This window comes from Scyliorhinus torazame, chromosome 11, assembly GCF_047496885.1.
Source record: "Scyliorhinus torazame isolate Kashiwa2021f chromosome 11, sScyTor2.1, whole genome shotgun sequence".
Taxonomy (NCBI): domain Eukaryota; kingdom Metazoa; phylum Chordata; class Chondrichthyes; order Carcharhiniformes; family Scyliorhinidae; genus Scyliorhinus; species Scyliorhinus torazame.
In genome coordinates, this window is record NC_092717.1 from 79,870,771 (window position 1) to 79,890,947 (window position 20,177).

A 20,177-nucleotide genomic window follows, 5' to 3' on the forward strand; every position below is an offset into this window, starting at 1 on the left:
GGCACCTCTACACGTTCCCATCTCACATCTACCATTGACACCCATCCTTGGTTTGTTGATACTCACCCCCCACAGTGATCCTCTACAAATGTTGTCCTTCCATCTTCTCAAAACATCTCATAACTCACATTCATTGGTTTCTTCTTTCTCTCCTTGTAGGAGGTGTGAGCACAGAATATCATGTAGAAACCAGAGGTGGCCCTCCAGTCATCGTCAACTGACTACTGTAGAAGAGGCACACTGGATAGAAGGAGGATTTCCGCTTGCCAGGCCATTCGTAATACAGAGATGGGAGTCTCCCAGCTGCCTGGTGACAAAATTAGATATCATTGAGCCACATGACATACAGCATTAATTCATGTTGACCTGGTATTAACAGGCAATGAGAAATGATGATTTGCACAATGATACCTGAGAACGTTCTCACTATGTCAGTTCTAATTCATGTCTTTCATCTTCCACAGGTCTTGCAAGATCCCTCACAAGATGGCGCCGGAAGAAGGCGAAGACCCCTCAGAGGAGATAAGTCCCTCTGAGGAAGCAGGGTTGTGTGACTTATGCGGACCCTCCACCAGCTCAGCCACCACATCTGGATGGGGTTTCTAAGGCAGGTAGTTAGATTGTCACAGGGTGAGCCACACAGCACAAATGAGCAGGAGAATGTTTTGAAGAAAGAGACAGCAGTGCAGTGTCTTTGTCAGAGAGGCTGGACCCTCCAAGCTGTGCATGACTGGATACGGATGTTCAGGAGATAATCGAGGAAGAGAGCTATTCTGGAGCTGTTGCGGAAATTGTGAGAGGTTCCATCAGCCTTTTGTGAGGAGCTGCACAATAATGGAGAGAGAGATTGGAGGAAGCCTCGAGCTTATGCATCCACCTCAAATGAAAAAGTAGTTACCTGCATGGAGCATCAGTTGTGGCAGAGAGTTAAGTGCATTCTTGCCCTCACCAAAGGCCTGCATACTCAGCATGGAGGAGAGCCTCATCTTAGAAATTCAACCCTTGACTGCAATGGAGCCAAATGCTCTCCAACCTTTGACTAGCAGGGAAGTGCAGGTAGTCTGTGAGAACAAAAATAGCAAGGGTACGTCCAAGTGGAGTCCATGATCAAAGTACTTCCATTACTCAATACTTGCTCATTTGTCCCTGTCTCACCCTGAAGTCCCCAGTCTGAGCCCTTCATGCTATTGCCTGTCCCAGTGGCAGTCTTCCCATTCACAGATGCAGGCAGGGCCTTCACAGACGTCGTAACACCAGCCACTGAGAATCTGGACAGTCAGAGCAGGGGAACAAGCAGCCATCCATAGCTCTGGAGAAGCATAGTGTTTGCACCATGTTGGAGTAATTTTTTAAAAAGGAAGAAAAGTAATTCTTCATCATACAAATGTAATCACTTGGCCGCTTAACACTGTGTGACAGAGTCGCTTTTCTTTTAAATGTTTATGAACCATAAACTTTATTTCAAGTTTCCATTTCCCCTCCTCCCCTTTGTTACCTGCCATCTTTCAATGGGCCTTGAGGAAAATAACATGACAGGAGTAAAAAATTAGTGATAGGTGTCAGTGAGAGAGATGGATTGCTGAATATGGACTGCTTTGTACTTGGGTCTGGGTGGTGGGTTGAGGGCGACATAGAGAACAATGGTTTCAGAATTGATGTGCCAGATCACTTCCTTGCCTCAGAATAGTTGAAGTGTGCCTTAAAAGAGTTTGTTCTGGGCATCTGTGGCATATCAGTGAGTGGCTGCAGATGTCCTCGCCACATCAAACTCCTCTGTATCTTGCTCTTCCTCTTGTTTCTCCTCTTTCTTTCCCTTCTCTAAATGTGTAGAATCAATCATCGACTTCCTGCTGGTGTAGCTCCAATCCTCTCTGCTGCACAATGTTGTGGAAGGTGCATCAGACCACTGTCATTCTGGACACCCTTGTTGATTCATACTGAAGTGCACCCACCATCTGCCCAGATATCACACCTGCACTAACCAGATGGCTGGTTGAATGGCCACTCTTCTGCCCATGTGACTTTGGTTCTGACCATCAGTGGTAGATTTTCTTATAGGTATCATCAGGCAAATCCTTAGACAGCAGCCCTTATGTCCAAGGAGCCACCCATTGACTCTACTTGATGGTTTGTATATCTGAGGATATCTGAGGGATACTTGGCGAGCACAAGATGCAAGTTTCACGGTTGCTTACTGGGTCGTTTGCACAAATAACATAACCTTGGTTATCAAGGCTGCACGGTAGCTGGATATTACTGGAGTGGAATGTCTTTTAATTGATGAATACTGCTGGGTGATCTGAGCGCTTCTTGATAACTACATGTGTTCAGTTTATAAATCCCTGCACCTATTACCACTACGTCAAACTTTAATTTAGGGGAAACCATGATCATATCACTGGACTAGTAATCCAAAGGTCCAAGTTAATGCTCAGGGTGGAGGGTGAAAATGGATTCAAATCCTACACACCAGCTGGTGGAATTTAAATTCAATTAATAAAACTGAACTGAAAATCTCAGAAATTGTGCTATCATCAATTGTCGTAAAAACCCATCTGGCTCAATAATCTTCTTTAGGGAAGGAAATTTGCCATCCTTACCTGGTCTGGGCTACATGTGACCTTTTGAACCAGAACATTTTGGTTGACGCTTTACTGCTCTCGGAAATGGCCGAGCAAGCCACACAATTGAAGGGCAATTAGGGATGGGCAACAAATGCTGCCCTTGCTGGCATTGCATCAAACGATAAAAAAACAATCCACAAGCCTGCTATAACATCTTATCCAGTTGTGTGTCAGTCTTGTTTCGACATTTATTTTGGATCGGTTTAATGTGATACATCATCACTTAAAAATGATTGTTTGCAGTTTTGAACTTCAATTATTTTCATACAAATTATAGTTCTTTCATTAAGCAGTCAAACAATTGAGATGCAGATTCTGCATTTCTCCCCACAGATTTAGCTCTGTGGTTATTCTTCATTAATATGGGGCTGGATTCTCCACTGTCGGGATTCTCCATTGCACCGGCAGCCCAGGGATTTCCCGGCGGCGTGGGGCTGCCTACAATGGGAAACCCCATTGGCCGGCTGGCTAGACAGAGTCAGAAAACTGGGGCGAAATTCTCCCGAAACGGCGCGATGTCCGCCGACTGGCGCCCAAAACGGCGCCAATCAGACGGGCATCGCGCCGCCCCAAAGGTGCGGAATGCTCCGCATCTTTGGGGGCCGAGCCCCCACCTTAAGGGGCTAGGCCGACGCCGGAGGAATTTCCGCCCCGCCAGCTGGCGAAAACGGCCTTTGTTGCCCCGCCAGCTGGCGCGGAAATGACATCTCCAGGCGGCGCATGCGCGGGAGCATCAGCGGCCGCTGACAGTTTCCCACGCATGCGCAGTGGAGGGAGTCTCTTCCGCCTCCGCCATTGTGGAGACCGTGGCAGAGGCGGAAGGGAACGAGTGCCCCCACGGCACAGGCCCGCCCGCGGATCAGTGGGCCCCGATCGTGGGCCAGGCCACCGTGGGGGCACCCCCCGGGGCCAGATCGCCCCGCGACCCCCCCAGGACCCCGGAGCCCGCCCACGCCACCTAGTCCCGCCGTTCAAAAGGTGGTTTAATCCACGCCGGCGGGACAGGCAATTTATCGGCAGGACTTCGGCCCATCCGGGCCGGAGAATCGAGCGGGGGGGCCCGCCAACCGGCACGGCCTGATTCCCGCCCCCGCCAAATATCCGGTACCAGAGACTTCGGCAACCGGCGGGGGCAGGATTCACGGCAGCCCCCGGCGATTCTCCAACCCGGCGGGGGGGTCGGAGAATGACGCCCCTGATATGGCAGGTCGGAGAATCCCGCCCATAATTGTTTGAATATTTATCTATGAATGCAATTCTTATGGAAAGCAAAACTGTTTTCAAGATTATATACAGGTCTGCCTTAATCTTTTTCATAACTGTAGCTATAGAAATTCACTGCTCAAACATTGAGAGTTTTATTTGTTCCAAACCTTTGAGAAAACACTTTTTGCACTTTTTATATAACCAAGCAAAATATGAAACTTTAGTATTATAAGTGATTTCACAAAGTCACATTTAAATTAATCCTGTGCTTATACCAAAATACCATAAGAGGCTGAATGATAGTGACCATATCAGCATCAGAGGTGCTGATTTAGCACAGTGGGCTAAACAGCTGGCTTGTAATGCAGAACAAGGCAGCAGCGCGGATTCAATTCCTGTACCAGCCTCCCTGAACATGCGCCGGAATGTGGCGACTAGGGGCTTTTCACAGTAACTTAATTGAAGCCTACTTGTGACAATAAGCAATTATTATTATTATATAATTGTAGTGGTTTTCTCACTGACCAAGCGAGCAGGTGAATGCTGTGATCTGAAGTTTGCACAAATTTTGCAGAGTTGTCACAATGCAGAAAAAGGCCATTTTGGCCCATGTGTCTCCACGAGCTGGCCTTGAGGAGAATCATACAGATAATTTGGGATAATATACCTATCAGTTTCCTGCAGCAAATGTCTAACTCTCACAAGATATTTCTCCACACCGGGATGACCAATGTCAGAGTCTTGCCATGTAAGGAATTGTGATGATGATTCTCTAATAGTCACATAAGTCATAGCACATTACTCTCTCAGCATGCTGTGCCACTAATCTCCTAAAACTGTCTTCTTTTATGCAACAAGTATTCAAATAGAAAACTGATTAAGAGACCTGAAGTGTTCCAAGACGGTTATTGATACTTTAATGGTCTTCCTGTTGACAATTTTAAAGGGTTGTCGGAACAGCAGATTTGTTTCCAAAGAACATTGCTGAAATAGTAATTTATTGTTTCAACAGATCCACACTTGCTATTATTATTATATGGTTCATTGGTTATGTACATACTGCATACTGGGTGAATGGACACGGAAGGGGCATGCATTGGCATTGAGTTAGCATGGAGAGTATGAGGGACCATGGGCAGTGACTGGGTGGTGAGATAGCCTGAGGGGTGATGGCTGGAGAGCCTAGCCATTTATATTACAACAGGGACAAAGTACCAGACAACCGAGGCAAGTCTTCTAACCAGCTCATGTCGGCACTCGCCGGCCACTTGGCCATCTCGGACCTGCTTCCGTGGTCAGCAGGCCTAAGTCCATCCTGCATCCACTACTTCAGAATGAAAATTGTGTGTGACTGGGCACTTTAAACTGAGGCGGGTTTGCCAGGTCAGGAAATCTCCTGAAAACATGGCCCGTGAGCTCTATTGAGAGTTAAAATCGTTCCTTGTCTTTGTCATATATGAAAAAGGAATTGAAGATAAATCTAAAAACATTTCTTTTTTTCATTGAAACTACCTTTATTTGGAGATATAAAAAATATATTTCAGCGTTATACAACTAGTGAATTACATCATTTCTTTATTTCTTGCAATAAAGTGCATCACATCAACACTGCAGCGTATTAAATAACAAGATTCTTTTAAAGGAAAATAGTTTCATTTTAAATTGTTTCTTCTGATGTACATTTTTGTTTGTTTTTCTAACTAGTGAAAAAGTCCATAGATTTTAAATCTAGAGGAGTTAAATTGTTCCCAGGGAAAGACAACAGCAACAAGTTTTCTATCTGTGAGTCTACCTTTTTGTTACCTTTTCTAGAGGAATAGTGAAATGAGTCTGTGTCATTTGTGATGTGTCCTCTGTATGCGTTTGTGTGCTTTTATCCTTGTTTAATGTTTTGCTGCTGGTCATTGTGATAGATGCAGCTTTGTGAGAGTGTGCATGGGTATCCTTACTGTTCTTATCGTCAGCACTGAAAGTGACTTGATTTTTTGGGAGCAAGAATGAGGAAATCTGCTATTAAAAAAGTTCACATCAGAACTTATGAGAGAAATCAGGTCTGACTTTTTAAACCATTCTTGCATGTTTATTTTGCATGAGGCTTAGGGAGCAATGTGTTTACATTGATGATCATTACATCTGCATGAAAACCCACTTCAGAAGGCAGAATACAGGAGACAGCATGGAACTGTGATTAATGTATCTTTTTAATGGGAAACTGTTTTGCGTGAAATACCTTGGTGTAACACAAATTTTCAATGAAGATTGATATGCTTCCAGACTAAGGCGACTTGGAATCAAGCATTTCACATTGCACCAGTACAGTGTGAATGTAAACAGTCAAAATACTTGCATTGATACTTTTGTTGACTCCATCCCTCTCCCTGGCAATGGTCTGAGGCTGAATTTGATGGTTTATAACTTTGGTGTTATATTTGACCCTCAGGTGAATTTCCAGTCACACATCCAACAAAAGCACTAAATCCGCCTAGTTCCATCACTGCAACAACAACTGACTCTGGCCCTGCCTCTACGTATCTGCTGCTGAAACCATCATCCATCCATTTGTTATTTCGAAATGTGACAGTTCACATGCATTTCTAGATCCAAACTCGCACTAAATGTTCATCCAGTACCCTGGTGCTTGCTAACTTATATTGGCTTCCTTTAAAATATACTTTTAAATGATCATCTTCTTTTAAAACCCCTCTCTTCCCTGACCCATCACTGCATTTGTAATTTCCTGCAGCCTGACAACCCTCCAAGATATCTGCACTCCGACAGTTTTGGACACTTAAGCATCCCTGACTTTAATCACTCGACTATTGGTGGCTATGCCTTCAGCTTTTAAGGCCCTAAGGAATTTTCTCCCTAAACATTTGCACCTCACAATCTCTCTCTCCTTTGAGCCACTCCTATTTTAAAAGTGCTTTATAAATGCAATTTATTGCTGTTGTAAATGTTGTTCAGATACATTATTCTTTTGTCACTGCAATGTATTTGTTACCCAGTTTATCCAGTGAATAGATGAAACAGACAAGGAGGGTCATTGGTTCAAACAGGTTTCTGCAGAGTAAATTGATTTCAAGTAGAATGGTGTTAGTGGCATGAGAATTGTCTTTGGTGTTCCTGGAATAGGGAGAAAAAAAATCATTCAGACTCCATTGACAAGGAATGACCCTATGAGAAAGATGCATCACCCATGGCTAACTAAGGAAGTTAAGGATAGTACTGAATTGTGAGAAAAATCATGCAATACTACAAAGATGAGTGGTTGCTTCGAAAATTGAACCAATTTTAGAAACAAGCAAAGAATAACTAAAAAGAAGGAAGAAGAAATTAGAGTAGAATTGAAAGCTAGCTAGAAGTATAAAACCAGACAGTATGACCTCCTACAATTATTTAAAAAGGAAAAGAGTAACCAAAGTAAGCTTTGGCCCCCTGGAGAGTGAATCTGGATAATTAATAATGGAAAACAAGGAAATGCTGGAGGTTTTGCGTATGATTTCACCGTAGGAGACACAAAAAACATGAGAATACTTGAAAATCAAGAGGTAAAAGGGAGGGAGGAACTTAGGACAATCACAATTACAAGGAAAATGGTGCTGGGAAAGCTATTGGAACAAAAGGCTGACAAGTACCCTGGAACTCATGACTTACATCCTAGGGCCTTACACAAATGGCTCCAGAGATAGTAGATGCATTGATTGCAATCTTCCAAAATTCCCTAAATTCTGGAAAGGTCCCAGTGGATAGGAAAATCACAAGCGTGATTTATTCAAGAAAGGCGAGAGACCCAGAAAGTGGGAAACTATAGGTAATTTAGCCAAACATCTATCAGGGAAAATGTTAGGACCTATTAGTAAGGAGGTAACAGCAAAACATTCAGAAAAGCAGAATAAAATAAGGCAAGTCAACATGTTTCTTGAAAAAAACACTATTTTATGAGAGTTCTTTGAGAAAGCAACAAGGAAAGTGGATAAAGGTCCCATAGATGTGATGTACTTGGATTTCTAAAAGGCATTCAATAAGGTGCCACGTTAAAAGTTATTATAGAATCATAGAATTCATAGAATTTACAGTGCGGAAGGGGGCCTTTCAGCACATCGAGTCCGCACTGGCTAAAGAGCACCCTACCCAAGCCCATGCTTCCACCCTATCCCTGTAACCCAGTAACCCCACCTAACCTTTTTGGACAATAAGGGCAATTTATCATGGCCAATCCACCTAACCTGCACATCTTTGGACTGTGGGATGAAACTAGAGCACCCGGAGGAAACCCACACGCACACGGGGAGAACGTGCAGCATCTGCAGAGACAGTGACCCAAGCCAGAATAGAACCTAGGACTCTGGAGCTGTGAAGCAACTGTGCTAACCACTGTGCTATCGTGCTAACGTGAAATAAAAGCTCATGCATTTGACCATAACAAATTATTATGGATTAAGAATTGGTTAGTTAACAGGAAGCAGGGAGTAGGGATACATGGGTCATTTTTGGGTTGGTTATTGATCTGGCATCATGTTCGTGATTTAAATTGACAATCCGAGAATCCCAGTGGAAATTTCAGACATGTGGAATGGCCAGTGGAATCATACTCCAGCAAAAGAAGTGTAATGCATCATGTAGAAAATTGCATTCTTTTATTCAATTGATACCACAATGTGTTAATCTATGTTGTTTCTCAGCCCTCATTGTAAATAGTAAAGGCTGGATTTTCTTCCAGGGAGCATGTTTTGCAAGTCGGCCATTTCACAGCTTGCAAACTGCATTCCTGACTGTTGCACGACTTTGCAAAGGATGTCCGTGTCTTCCCACAAGTGTAGGATTCAAAGTGCAATTCATGAGCTGCAAACCAGTGCAGCATAAATGCAATGTGCTGTAGATTGGTGAGAGGGTCCCTCGGTACTCGGCAGCAGCAGCATGGCCCCTAACATCATTTGAAGGCACCCTAAACATCACCACTCACCTTCTCAACCCCCCCACCCATCCCCGCCTCTCCATTCCCCTACATGCCCCCATGTGTAGAGTAATGGGCTAGCATCAGAAACATGTGATGCTGGTATAACTATGATGTCATGACACACGTCTAATTAGTAGAGATTGGGTGGGAGGAGAACTCCAACATTATCTAGAGTTCCTAAGATGTACGGTAGCATAGTGGTTAGCACTATGGCTTCACAGCGCCAGGTTCCCAGGTTCGACTCCCAGCTTGGGTCACTGCCTGTGCGGAGTCTGCACATACTCCCCGTGTCTGCAGTGGTTTCTTCTGGGTTCTCCGGTTTCCTCCCACAAGTCCCGAAAGACGTGCTATTAGGTAATTTGGACATTCTGAACTCTCCCTCTTGTGTACCCGAGCAGGGACTGGAATGTGGCGACTAGGGGCTTTTCACAGTAACTTCATTGCAGTGTTAATGTAAGCCTACTTGTGACAATAGAGGTTATTATTATTATACAGATAGAGCTGTAAATAAATAATAATGGTAGCTTACCTAGAGAAAGTTGACAAACCTCAAAGAGCCCAATTAGGACTGGGACTACACAACAAAACATTGTGGCAGCAGATGCAAGGAAAATTCCCAGAAATACTCCAAGAAAAGACTACAGACCTGTTCCTTGAAAGGCGAAAAGGAATGGATTAAAACCTCACCAAAAAAGTCAGAGGATCACAGGTACAGCAGATGCAAGCGAAGACCCAGACCCAGAATCTGGACAGCAGATGTACAGACCAGAATCATCAAGCAATACCAGTGAAGCAGCTTAGTCGAAGCATGGAATCTACACTGCCACTTCCAGAACCTTTCCAAAGCACTGAAGGCTCACACCAAGTTCAGCACTGGGACAACTGGAGAAAGGTTTTCCAGGTATAGAACAATTGTTTTTCACAAAAAGGGACAAAGTATCAGGTTAGTACTTTACTTTATGCAGTTGGAGCTATGACCGATTATGTAATAGTAAGACAGAGAGTTGTTGAGACTTCAAGCTCTTTCGATGATACCCTCCCGGTATTTGATTTGTATCTCAAAATTTGAATTATAGAATGGGCTAAGTTTAACAAAAAGAAGCAAAGACAAAATGAAAGCATGGATTAATTCGTTGACGATAAGTGTAGACTTGAAGAAAATTGCAAATACAGAATATTGAGGGAAGAATAGATTCTGATTGCATAGCAGTGGGGTATGAATTGAAGCTCTATCAAATCTCTTGCAAGCAACAAAAGATTTAACTTTAATTAAGGCAGTACAAATCACAAAGCTAACAGAGCTCAGAAAGCAAAATAGAGTTTTTTGTGGGGAAAGTGAGAAATGAACGGGTCAGGCCACTCAACATGGCCAGAAGAGGAAAAGCGCATCAAAATGGAGGCCCACAAAAATGGGCAAAAGTATGCAAACTCCCATCTTGAAATGCTCTATGTGGCAAGGGAAACTTGCACAAGTGGAAAGAATGCCCAGAAGGAGGAGCAATATGCCACAACTATGGATTTTTAGGACATTTTAAAGTAACCTGCTGATCTAAAACAAGGTTAGTGTGCAAACTAAATTAGAAAAATTAAGGCAAAACCACATATGTGAAATTAAAAAAGTTACAGAAAAAGAACTTTCCTAAGAGAAATAAATGAACAGAAAATAAAAGCAGGAAATTAAGCTTAAAGTGGATGAAAACCCCACATCTTAAAATTAGACACAAGGGCTGGTGTTTCCATCTTCTATGATGAAGTAAAGTGGCTTTAGCACATAACACTTCAGCTATCATCAATACTAGGTGGGACTACCCTGAAAGCCATAGGACAACAGCTGACAAACAATATACAAGGAGAGAGAAATCATTGAACCATTGTACATCATGCAGAACCAATAGTCATTGTTATTAGGCAGGATGGCATGCTTACAATTGAAGCTTATCTGTATAGTTGCTCAAGTTGCTGATAAGCAGTATAGTATCACATTCAGGAATGAATTTCCAAGATTATATACAGGCTTGGGAAAACTGAAGTGCAAATGCTATGTTACCCTAAGAGCTGATGGTGAACCAATTGTGGCTCTTCACACCGAGGAAGGTCCTTCGCCCATTCTTGGACAAAGTCAAATGTTAAATTGAGCACATGCTACAGCAGGGGGTTATCTCTCCACCAACCATAAAAACAAAATAGTGTTCTGGAATGGTCAAAATGACGAAGCCAAATAGCACAATTGGAATCTGTGTGGACTTGACTCAAATAAACAAATCAGCTGAATGTGAGATCCACCAAATGGCATCAGTGGAGGAGAGTCTTGCCAAACTAACTAAAATTACCCTATTCACCAAATTAGATGCCAGCAGTGGATTTTGCCAGTTTCTTCTGGACAAATAATCCAGACTGTTGACCTCTTCTATGATGTCATTTGGTCATTATTGCTTTAATATATTAACATTTTGAATTGCATCTGCTCCAGAAATATTCCAGAGAATGGTTTCTTGGGCCCAAGAATGTATGCAAGCTGTAATATTCCATATGGCTGATATATTTGTTCAAGGTTCCACGAGGGAAGGTCATGACCATAAAATGAGAGCATTTTTGAAAGTTCTACATCGTGCAGGTTTGACATTGAATGAGAAATGTGAATGTACAAAACTTATGATCACATTTCGGGTGCACCATGCAAGCATCACATAGGACAGCTGACCCACAGAAAAGTGGCTTGGGGGTTTTTAGAGCCCAGGAGCATTGCAGGGTTACAGAGATTCCTAGGAATGGTTACCCAAGAAGGCAAGTTCTCACCGAATTTGGCAGAAACCAAAGTGCCATAAAGACAGCTGTTGAGAAAAGGTCAATAGTGGTGCTGGAATGTGGATCAGTAAAATATTTTTGAGAAGATCAAAAAAAAATTCTCCTGAAAATTTAACGCGCTATCATAGAAATCATAGAATTTACAATGCCGAAGGAGGCCATTCGGCCCATCGAGTCTGCACCGTCTATTTGAAAGAGCACCCTTGAAAGAGCTATGTTCAAGAACTACTGACTATAATTGCAGCAGATGCATTTTCTTCAGATCTGACGCTGGTTTATTTCAAGTTCAAAGGAACATTCAACATATACCAGTTTATTATCCCTAAAGATTAGTCACAGCCACCGAAAGAAGATATGCTACAATTGAGAAGGAAGCATTGGTAGCAACATGGGCAGGCAAGACGTTCTCATACTTTGTGAATGGGATTGCGGTTTAAAATTGAAACTGATCACACTCACGTACTGAACATGAATGAGATTGCTATGTTGCTGCCTCGGGTTCAGCGCTTCAGACTGAAGCTAATGAGGTATGATTCAACAATTCAGTGCGTTCGAGTGAAGTACTGGATGACAGCTGATGCACCATCAAGAATACACGTTGAAGGAACCAAAATAGAGGATTTGAATTTCATCAAGGAGGAGGACATGTATACACCATTATGTCGCTCATTACCAAACATCTACCAACTACTGCAAAGAAAATGCAGGGTGTTAAACAAGGTGGCAAATGTATCCAGATAAAGGAATCACAGTCTGGAAGAATGACCAAACTACCTGGCAGCACGGTAGCATAGTGGTTAGCACAGATGCTTCACAGCTCCAGGGTCCTAAGTTCAACTCCCTGCTTGGGTCACTGTCTGTGCGGAGTCTGCACGTTCTCCCCGTGTCTGCGTGGGTTTCCTCCGGGTGCTCCGGTTTCCTCCCACAGTCCAAAGATGTGTGAGTTAGGTGGATTGGCTTTGCTAAATAGCCCTTAGTGTCCAAAAAGGTTAAGTGGGGTTACTGGGTTACGGGGATAGGGTGGAGGTGTGGGCTTGGGTAGGGTGCTCTTTCCATGGCCGGTGCAGACTCGATGGGCTGAATAGCCTCCTTCAGCACTGTAAATTCCATGATTCTATCTTTCTAAGAATCCAGTTTTACAGCAGTACTTTGAATAGAGCAAGCACCTCACAATCATTGATGATCTCTGAGTTTTTAATGACAGAATTGTAATTCTGAGAACACTTTCTTTCTTCATACTCTCCAAAAACATCACCAAGGTCACTTAGGATAGCAAAATGCCAAGCAAGCGCCCAGCAATCAGCCTGGTGCAGGCATTACTAATTTGTTTTTAAAAACTCACTTTAAATTGCCTTACATGAGCTATGAACATCCAAGAGCAAAGAGAACCAATGCTTATCATTTCAAAACTCGTTTTTAAAAAAGCATAGGTAAGTCAGCCAGCTGAAAATAGTGCTTTGCAGCTTCCAGAGCCATCCTGTTACATCACGACAAATCTGCTGCTTCTTGTAATTTACACTGTAACCCAAACTTCGCCATCTACCATTCCAAAAATCCCGAGCCCTCAGATTATGTTGTGACACCCTGGGAAAGTGCACAGTCAATTCCCACTCATCCCAAAGTCACAACACAAGTGAACTAACCAATAATTCTTCTAAAAATTCCTGAAATCTTTGGCCCTCAGCTGCACAATAATAACAGTTGCCCGGTTTGGACGTTAAAACACAATTGCTGTTTATTTATAACAGGATTAATGGTGAAATATGCAGTAACTGCAACTGAATAACATCAACTACTACCCCCTTTAAATGTCCCACACTCTACGCACACACCCAAGACAGACAAACACAGAGAAGAGGTGGGGGGGGGGTGCGGGTGGAGGTCAAAAGATCAAAGCCTCTGTTTTGACAGCTGCTAATGATCTTCTTTGCAGAGTTATTCATTCAGTAATGTGCTTACACCAGCAGGCTTTCTTGAGAGTCACTTTAGTTCTTATCAAACAGGGCCTTCAACTTGAAGGTTCACAGTGAGGTCTATTTCTCTTCTTGAGACACTTTGTCTTACAATAAGCTCTACTTCCAGCTTGTGGTTCGACTTCAAGCCTTTGTAGTTTCAAGAGAATGATACCCAGACTTATTAGAGAGAGAGAGACAGCCCTCACAATGGCTTTATGAAGACAGTTTATCTGGATCTTTTGAGAGATAATCAGTTTGCATCCTCCACCAAGACAGCAAAATCAAAATGAAACTAAAATGGAACCTCGTGGCTCTGAGAGACATTCTAGTGGGATAATGTCCAATCACCACCTGTTACTGGGCAGATCATAGACTTTTGGGTCAATTCATTGGTCACCAAACTGAGTCATCACTGAGGTCAGCCAATCTCCAATCACCAATCTAAAATAGCACAGCCTCTGGAATCTGCTTGTTTGAATTAAAGACTGCTTACAGACTACTTTGCCTTAAATTCGCAGGTCTATTAAACATCCATGGATCAAAAATGTAACAGGAAAAATGAAGGAAAGAGGAAAGAGGGAATAAACAGGAACAAACAGGAAGGACCCTTACAGTCATGAATAGGAAGACAACTGAGGACACAATTTACAGCTCTGCAATAGAAACTAGTGCAAAATATCAATCTAAATGACCATGAGAGTGTAAAAAAGCATGAGGAGGAACAGAGCGACAAACAAGCTCATAACTTTAACTTGAGGTACATAGCATGGGACATAAAATTCTGCAGCCAGGGGAGGTAATATGAAATCAAAACCAAAAGAAAGAAGGCAATTTCAAAATTTGTGAATGATACAAAACTTGGAAGCATTGTAACCTGTGAGGAGGAGAATGTAGAACTTCAAAAGGCAATAAACATTTTGGTGGAAGCGGTGGATATGTGGCAAATGAGTTAAAAAAGGGTAAAGTGAGGTGATACATTTTGGTAGGAAGAACAGGGAAAGGATATAAAATAAACAGTACTACTTTAAAATCGGTGCCAGAGCAGAGCGATTTGGGTGCATATGTACATAAGTCTTTAAAGGTGCCATGGCTGGTTACGAGAGCAGTTAATAAAACATACAGTGTTATTGGCTTTATTAATAGGGGCATAGATTACAAGAGCAAGGAGGTTTTGTTGAACTTGCATAAAATGCTAGTTAGATCATGGCTGGAGTATTGCATAAAGTTCTGGGTGCTGCATTTTAGGAAGGAAGTGAATGTATTGGAGAGAGTACAGATTTAGAACAATGGTTCAGGGATGAGAAACTTCAGTTATGAGGATAGATTGGAGATATTGGGACTGTTCATCTGGGAGAGAAGAAGCCTAAGCGGCGATTTAATAGAGATGTTCCAAATCATGAGGGGGCCCGACAGAGCAGATGGGCGAAATTGTTCCCACTCGTAAAGGTATCAAGAACAATAGGGCACAGATTTAAAATAATTGCCAAAAGAAACCAAAGCCACATGAGGAAAATCTTTTTCACACAGCCAATTGTTAGGGTCTGGATAGCAGAAGCGATGGAGGCAGATTCAATCGAGACATTCAAGAGGGAATTCGATGATTATTTAAACATAAGGCAGAGGCAGGAGAATGGAATGAGGTGACTTGCTCATTCGGAGAATGATACAAAACTTGGAAGCATTGTGACCCGTGAGGAGGAGAGTGTCGAACTTCAAAAGGCAATAAACATTTTGGTGCAGAAACATTGGACTGAAGGGCCTCCTTCTTTACTGTAACAATTCTGTCATTCTATGAAGAGGGTGCAGGAACAGAGCGGACTAGGCTGTGTGCACAACATGCTCTGAAAGTGACAGGAGAGATTGAAAACACTTCTGGAATCTTTGACACAATCGCAACAAAAATTACAAATGCAAGGAATGTAAATTAAACATCATAAATCGCTGATTAAGTTTCAGCTGGAGTAATGACTTCAATCTTGTGCACCACACTTACGGAAGAATGTCAAGCCTTTCGGAAAGTTGCAGGAGAGATTTGCCAGAATAACAGCAGGTTCCTGAGACTTTGTGGAGCAATTCGAGGAGCTAGGATTGTGCTCCTGAGAGAAAAGAGATTTAAGGAGAGATTTAATAAATGTTCAAATTCATGAAGGGCTTTGATAGAGCAAATAAGGTCAGGTTGCCAGAATGGGGCATAGGGTCACCCGGGTTCTGCTGGCAAGATTGTGGGGGTCCCTTCTCCTTGAAATTTCCTGCTGCAGCAATGCCTCATCCACCCCATTCTCTCTCCATGACCACAGAGAAAGTTCAACCTCAGTTACCTACTCACTGCTCCAAAAAGCTAATGTGCTGGTAACCATTGGATTCAAGCTGGGGGGAGGGTGGGGGGGGGGGGGGGGTGAAGACTGGGGATTGCACAGATAACTAGATCATGGATGGGATGTTGGGAGGGACAAGGGGACTGGGAATGCAACGGATTGACACACAGATGGGAAGAGGGAAAGATTAAGGGAACTTGGATATATGTAGGGGTGTTATACCGCAACAGTGAAGGATAGAACTAGATTCAAGCTTTATACTCTTCCATCAGCTTTTATTTACAGATATCGGCAGTACAAACATGAACCTCCTAATTTTAGTTTTAGTTTTAATCCAGTTTTAGTTTTGTAAACAGGCAATTAATGCCCACCATCTGCATAAAAGTAAACAACATAACAGGGCAGCACGGTAGCACTGTGGGTTCACAGCGCCAGGTCCCAGGTTCGATTCCCGGCTGGGTCACTGTCTGTGTGGAGGCTGCACGTTCTCCCCTTGTATGCGTGGGTTTCCTCCGGGTGCTCTGGTTTCCACCCACTCGTCTCGAAAGACGTGCAGTTTGGTAATTTGGGAATTCTAAATTCTCTCTCTGTGTACCCGAACATGTGCGGGAATGTGGTGACTAGGGGCTTTTCACAGTAACTTCATTGCAGTGTAAATGTAAGCCTACTTGTGACAATATTATTTCTAAAGATTCTGATAATAAATATACGATTAACAGCAACATTAACAGGGGAATTGGGTGGCCATGGCTACCAACATTTTCTGCAGACCCCAGGGCATCAACAAGGTGAGAGAAAGCAGAGTCCAGAAACAAACAGCTGATAAAAGTGTCAGTGAAACATCTGGACCTAACTGTGCAAATAAAGGTTGCTTGCATGTTGGGGATCAAGGGGTTTGATATTGAGCATTCACTTCTAAAGAAATCCAGTGAAGAAAAGAGAAGATAAGTGCATGAACTGAAGGTGGTTAGACTAAGGTGTGCTATGGAAATAGAGACTAGAAAATGGAATTAGGTGAATTATTGAAAATAAGAAATATAATAATATCTGGCATAAATAGGTTTTCAGGGGAGGTGCCAATCTCGGCACAGGTGCTGAGGCCAAATGACAACCTCTCATGCTGTAAGTTCTATCATTTTATGAAGACTCTCTTTTATTAAGTCAAAAAAGGGAATGGTTTAGAAATTTTGGTACTGAGCTGAGTTTACAGTTATGTGTCTTATGAAAAGTGACTCAAACACCAATTCCACCGGTTCAGGTCAGGCTTTGCCACGGGCTTAGCTTGTGGAGCCTAAGTACAGGTGAGCATTGATTAAGACTTTGGGTGCTATAAGTTGTCAATTCAACAAAGAACTCAAGTCCAAACCAGAGGGAAATGGGGTATGTTAAAAATGACAATGACTCAGGAGCATGGCCATACGTTGTGTAGAGCTGGGGATCGCTTGGCTGCAGATTCAAGTTGATATAAGTAGGTTATAGGATTACTACTAGTTATGTGTAAAAATGCAGTTGCCTCATTGAGTAATTGAGTCTCTCAGGGAGTTATTCCATTGGTTTCAAATGGAATCCGAATTCCATATAGTTCCAGTTGTAGTAAAGATATGAAGGAGGTATATTATAAGAAGCTTGTGTTACGGGCCATGGTTTAGAGAACCCCAAATGTGTATCATGGTGTTCACCTGAACCATAACTTTGAATAGGTTTTGGTTATGGGGAGCACAAGGGCCCACTTTACAGGTATGGCGCAACAGAGAACTAAAAGTATAATTAAACAAAACACAATTTTTATTCCATGAATCCCATTAACATTTTTAAACACACACTGTGAACATCTTAGCAACCATCAACTAAAATACTCCCCCCAAAGAATACAGTACTCTATAAGTAACCCTTAATCTTTTCTTACAACATCAAGACAAATACCCTCTTTAACACAGAGATCAGGTTTAAATTATCTACTGAGAGCAGTTATCACTTTGACATCACCCAAATGAACACTCTTGAACTTGTAGAAATATCCATGCACATCTTCTGGCTTTCACTGCAGCTCTTCCCTCTCAAAACGAAACTAAAACTCACAGACACACACCAGCTTTTGTTCAAAGCAAAAGTAAAAGGAGACAGACATCCCAGCTCCACCCATACTCTGACATCACTGATGTTGCTCTTTTTAGCCTTAGTTTTATTACCTCTGATTATGTCACCTTTGCTCACGAGTCGGCAGGTATCTTTCTGATACCGCCACGTGGTTCAAGCTCGAGTTATGATTAATAAGTCAGCACACCGCTTAGTAAGATTGAAGTCAACGGTCATTTATTATATACAACAATTAATGCTTACACAATAATCCTACTATCTATATAGAAACCTATCACTACTGGCCAATACTTAACTTTAGGAAGGGCCCACCAGGTCAGGGAAACGAATGGCTTATCGAATCGGATCTGGCCCACGGGATTCAAAAAGGCTGATATGGGTCGATGGCTAGGAGTCTTTATCGGGTAGCAATCGCTGGAGTCAAACTTACTGTTTCTGGTTGATGTTCTTGCGAAGGTCTCGAGCAGGTAAAGAAGGGAGAGAGAAAGAGATCTGAACTTGGCCCCTCACTTTATAGGGCCCAGAGGCTTCCCGCCTCTCGGGGCGGCCCTTGACCCTGAGTCCCAAGTGATTGGACGTGTTCCCAATCACTGGGTTCGATATGTCCAATAACGGGGCGATTCCTCGATCGGGGGGTGATCGTTCACCTGTCTTTGTTTCGGCCACTGCAGGCGCCGACAGGTCTGGCCCGGCATTCAAGTGCTAATATGTTGCAATTGTTCCCGGGGATAGCCGAATAAACTGCAGATGTCTGGGTTGATGTGCTGCTAATAGTCTTGAGTATCGATCTGGGCCGACTTCCCCAGAGCCGAATATGCTATTCTGTCTGCAGCTGTCCGTTTGTGTCCTGTTGGCTGCTTTTCCCTTCATCCTTTTCGGTTAGCCATTTTAAATCAGGTTTTGGCCAAATTAATAGGGAATCAGCCATTTTAGGTGGCTACACTGAAGCTATTTGACAAACACCCATTTCTTAAAGGTATACCCGCTACAGCTATTTGATAAACACCCATTTCTTAAAGGTACTCTCACATGTCACTTGCAAGCGTTATTGCTTTATTTCTTTGTTGCCGCAAAGACAAAAGATATGGAGGTGCCCACACTCTGAATTCTTGTAAATCACGATGAGAGGTTTATTCAGGATGTTGATCACACAATCAAGATGGTGATCTGCTCAACTCCTGCGCAAACACTCTGCTGACATCACTACACATCACATGATGCAGAACCAGCAAGAATTTATTTCCAGATACATAACACCCCTCCCACTTTTCTTCATTAGTGCAACAACAACAGTTAACATTTATACAACAGTTTCCCTGAAGTGTTATTTCTATACATATATACAATTCAATAGGACATCTCTGTGGTGGACGTCTATTTGTTTTTGGTAGAATTTGGCGTTCGTAAACCCAGCTACTTGTGACCTCTGAAGTATCCTTATCCCATTCTGTAGATGGGACGTCTTGAGTAGTTATTTCAGTATCGGTTACTATACGCATTGAGTTTGGGCAGCATGGTGGCGCAGTGGATAGCACTGCTGCCTCACGGCGTCGAGGTCCCAGGTTCAATCCCGGCTCTGGGTCACTGCCAGTGTTGAGTTTGCACATTCTCCCCGTGTTAGTGTGGGTTTCACCCCCACGACCCAAAGATGTGCAGGGTAGATGAATTGGCCACGCTAAATTGCCTCTTAATTTAGTCGGCCAATTCCATGGATGTAATAGTTGTAATGCTGTAGTATTCCTTAGTTTTGCACAAAGTTGGTATTGTCCAACTTTCTCTTTCATTTCAGCACCCAATCCTGGCCACCAAAAATAACTGCTGGGCATATCAGATTCTGTGCTATTGAGGGTGCGTGAAGCAAATAAGCCAATGTTATCAGTCGGAAGGTGAGAACATTGCAAACATCCTAACTGAAACCTTCCAAAGTTCTCTTGAAGGCAGGTGTATGGAGATAGGTTTGAAGATCAGCCATTGAGTGACCAACAGGCTCTTGGTGTTAAGTGGCCTTCTTCATATGTTCCTCCCATTTAAATGCACTATGATCTATCTCCTCCTGAAGAAAAACATCTGGACACCTCTGTCTTTCAGATTGTCGCGCTTCTCCTGTCCCACTCCAAAGCCCTAATTCCGTGCCCAACTTTCCTGCAGCCCTATGTTTGAATCCTTTTATTAAGGTTTTCACCCGTCTCACTGTTCTGAAATAGACATAATCGAAGTC

General features: G+C 42.9%; 1 protein-coding gene across 2 annotated transcripts in view; it reads left to right on the forward strand.

The window, feature by feature from the left end:
• csmd3b (CUB and Sushi multiple domains 3b) overlaps positions 1-20,177 on the forward strand; it is a 2,718,576-nt gene that overhangs the window by 1,613,203 nt on the left and 1,085,196 nt on the right. For both annotated transcript variants that reach the window (XM_072467431.1, XM_072467430.1), the window contains one exon: positions 5,535-5,612. In XM_072467431.1, coding sequence (XP_072323532.1) covers positions 5,535-5,612 — 78 coding nt within the window. The remainder of the gene's footprint in view (positions 1-5,534; positions 5,613-20,177) is intronic.